The sequence below is a fragment of the Tetrahymena thermophila genome (genome assembly GCF_000189635.1).
Source record: "Tetrahymena thermophila SB210 genomic scaffold scf_8254238, whole genome shotgun sequence".
Classification (NCBI taxonomy): domain Eukaryota; phylum Ciliophora; class Oligohymenophorea; order Hymenostomatida; family Tetrahymenidae; genus Tetrahymena; species Tetrahymena thermophila.
In genome coordinates, this window is record NW_002476103.1 from 1 (window position 1) to 3,356 (window position 3,356).

The 3,356-nt window shown below is 23.8% G+C and overlaps 1 protein-coding gene across 1 annotated transcript; it reads right to left on the reverse strand. All coding sequences in view use genetic code 6, as the record gives it.

Annotated features, from left to right (window-relative positions):
- Positions 1–287: 287 nt before the first annotated feature.
- On the reverse strand, positions 288–1,740 carry TTHERM_01691290 (zinc finger lsd1 subclass family protein; the record flags this gene model as incomplete). The annotated part of the gene is made up of 2 exons (XM_001029226.2): positions 288–441; positions 485–1,740. Coding segments are annotated over 2 exons (1,409 nt in total), but the record flags the coding sequence as incomplete, so codon positions are not given.
- Positions 1,741–3,356: the final 1,616 nt, after the last annotated feature.

Genomic DNA, 3,356 nt, shown 5'->3' on the forward strand with positions numbered 1-3,356 from the left:
AAAGAACAAAAATTAACAAATTTTATTTAAAAAAAGATTTTATTAAATAATTAAGTAAGAAATTTTTTATACAAATCTTGTCTAAATCTGAAAAAATTACCTAAATTTACTTAAACTTGATTTCCAGTTATTTGGCACAACGAATCTGAACCAAGTAAAATCAAAGTTGGCTGATCAAATATTTATTAACATATAGGTAAAGACGTATCTACTGATATACCTTTTAAAGGTGAACCGAAATCTATAATTAGCAGTGGTTTTGTTGCGCTTAATTGAATGTCAAGTACAGCAATATTTTGATAGCTACATTAATAAAAATTATTTCTTTAATCTTTTGGATTTAAGCAAGTGCAATTATTATCTGAATCTAATTATCTTGTTTCTGAGTAGCAGCTATCGCATTAAGAGTCTTTAGCCTATCTGGATTTGCATAACTAGCAACTAGGATAGCAAGAATTGCATTTAGGATCCATATAATTTTAACATTAATCGCAAGTAAGTGAAATGAGATTTGATTAAAATCCATTTGGACAAATACCTACACACATCTTATTAAACAAAAAGCTATTTTAAGGGCATGATAAACAGCTTTTAGAAGAAGACCCATCACAACTTGCGCAAGATTAATCACAGGGTTAACACTGATTTAAAGAATTAATAAATTAATTTAAATCACAATTCTAAACACATTATTTTTTATTTGGCTAATAATATAATCCAGGTATACAGGACAAGCAACTATTTGGTCCTGCTCCATCACAACTGCTACAAGTTTGATCACATAATTAGCACTGTTATTATGCATTTATGAATTAGTTTTAATTGCAAGTTTAAACACATGAATGTGTAATAGGTTACATATATAAACCTAATTAACAAGATAAGCAATTGTTTGGTCCTGCACCTTAGCAAGTTGCACATGATTGATCACATAATTAACATATATTTTATGAGTCTAGATATTAATTTTAATCACAAGTTTAAACGCATGAATGAGTAATAGGTTATAAGTATAAACCTAATTAACAAGATAAGCAATTGTTTGGTCCTACTCCTTAGCAAGTTGCACATGGTTGATCGCATAATTAACATATATTTTAAGAGTCTGGATATTAATTTTAATCACAAGTTTGAACACATGAATGTGTAATAAGTTGCATGTATAAACCTAATTAACAAGATAAGCAATTGTTTGGTCCTGCTCCTTAGCAAATTGCACATGATTGATCACATAATTAACATATATTTTAAGAGTCTGGATATTAATTTTAATCACAAGTTTAAACACACGAATGTGTAATAGGTTACATGTATAAACCTAATTAACAAGATAAGCAATTGTTTGGTCCTGCTCCTTAGCAAATTGCACATGATTGATGGCATAATTAACATACATTTTAAGAGTCTGGATATTAATTTTAATCACAAGTTTACACAAATGAATGTGTAATAGGTTATAAGTATAAACCTAATTAACAAGATAAGCAATTGTTTGGTCCAGCTCCTTAGCAAATTGCACATGATTGATCGCATAATTAACATACATTTTAAGAGTCAGGATATTAATTTTAATCACAATTTTAGACACATGAACTTGATTTCTGCTAAAAAAACAACCCTGAAATGCAAGATAAGCAATTTTCTTTTGAAGGTCCAGAGCAGTTTAAGCAAGTTTAATCGCAAGGCTAACAGCTTCCAGAAGAGTCAAGATAATATTTTTCAATACATTTTGAGCATACGCTGTTTTAATTACATTCATCACAATAAGGCGAGCACTTTTAATGAGGATATAAAATAGATAAAAATTAAAAAAATTTGAAATAAAAGTCAAATAAGCAAATTATAATAAATTTATAAATATATTTTTAAAAAAAAAAGATTTTTTTCAAATTAAGTATTGAAATAATTTACAAGTTAAACAATAAGAAAAGTTCCTTATATATACTATTAATATTTTTCAGTGTCTGAATTCAATGGAGTTAGAATTACATTTAAATCATATGAGTTTAATAATGTATTTTATTTATTGTTGTTGAAAAAATAACATTAAGCATCCCAACAACTTGAAAGGTGTCTGGTATTTTCAACTCCATTTAAACTTATTTTCATTAGAGAAGATGTTTGTTTAGTACTAACTACGCCAAATATTTCGAAATAAAATTTATAAATTTTTTAAAACCTTTTTTATAATTAAAATAATAATTAATAAAATTTTGAAAAATTCAAAATCAATTATTTATATTAATAAAAAGATTTTTATTTTAAAAATAATAATTTTACGAACTTTTTCTGCTATAAGTAAAATTATAAGGAATATTTGAGAAACAACCATCTCCTGATAAATAATTAATACGTTGGTATGGATTTGAAACTTAATTTAAGCAATTATCAGACTTTAAATACATATTATACTATAATAAATCAGATTAGTCTTGAACACCGTATTTATTTATTACGCATTCACTGTCTATTTTTTATTATTAAATATTTAATAAAAAGATACTTTATATTTTGATACATGTTGGATTTAAACCAAGATTCATCATAACTTGTGTACAGTCAGAATAAACTTATGAACTTGCGAATTTTATTAAGACTTTGGTTTTAAAATTAATATCTTTTATTTATGTTATGATAAGAAATTTTATTTACTATTTAAAACTGAGAAAAATAAAATCTTTATTGTATTAACTTTCATTTTAATTAATTTACTTTTTTTATTTTTTATTATTATTATTTTTTTAATTAATTTCAATTATAAAATTAAACGCATAAAGATAGCTATTTATATATTTAATTTATTTAAATTATGCTTATCTAATAATACAACCAGTAAGAATCAAACTAATTATTCCTTACTATTTTATTATTAATTCGAAACAAAATTTTTTTATTCTATATTATTCATTTAACTTCCAGAAACTATCACAATTAATTATTATATTCTTTAAGTATTACCATAATTCCTCATTTTTGAGCCAAGAGGAAGCACCTAGGTGATATTTTATCTAAAATCAAACAAAAAATTTTTGCTTTGAAATTCAATAAAAAATTTAAAATTAGTCACTATTGAAATTTACTGGTAAATAAATATCTTTTGAAAGAGGTAAAAAAAGGATTAGAACTATCATTAAAATTGTAAATTATTGGTCTTTTTAAAATAAGAAATTATCATCAGTTTATATATAATTATTTAGAATAAATTTTGAGACATTAATAACTGCCTAAAATTAGAATAGAAAGATATTATTTGTATAGTTGTATCTTCTATTATTATTACTTATCATCATAAATTATCAAAATAATTTTTAAAAAGTAATAGATTGGTAGATGTAATAAAAGTTGAGTTAATTATT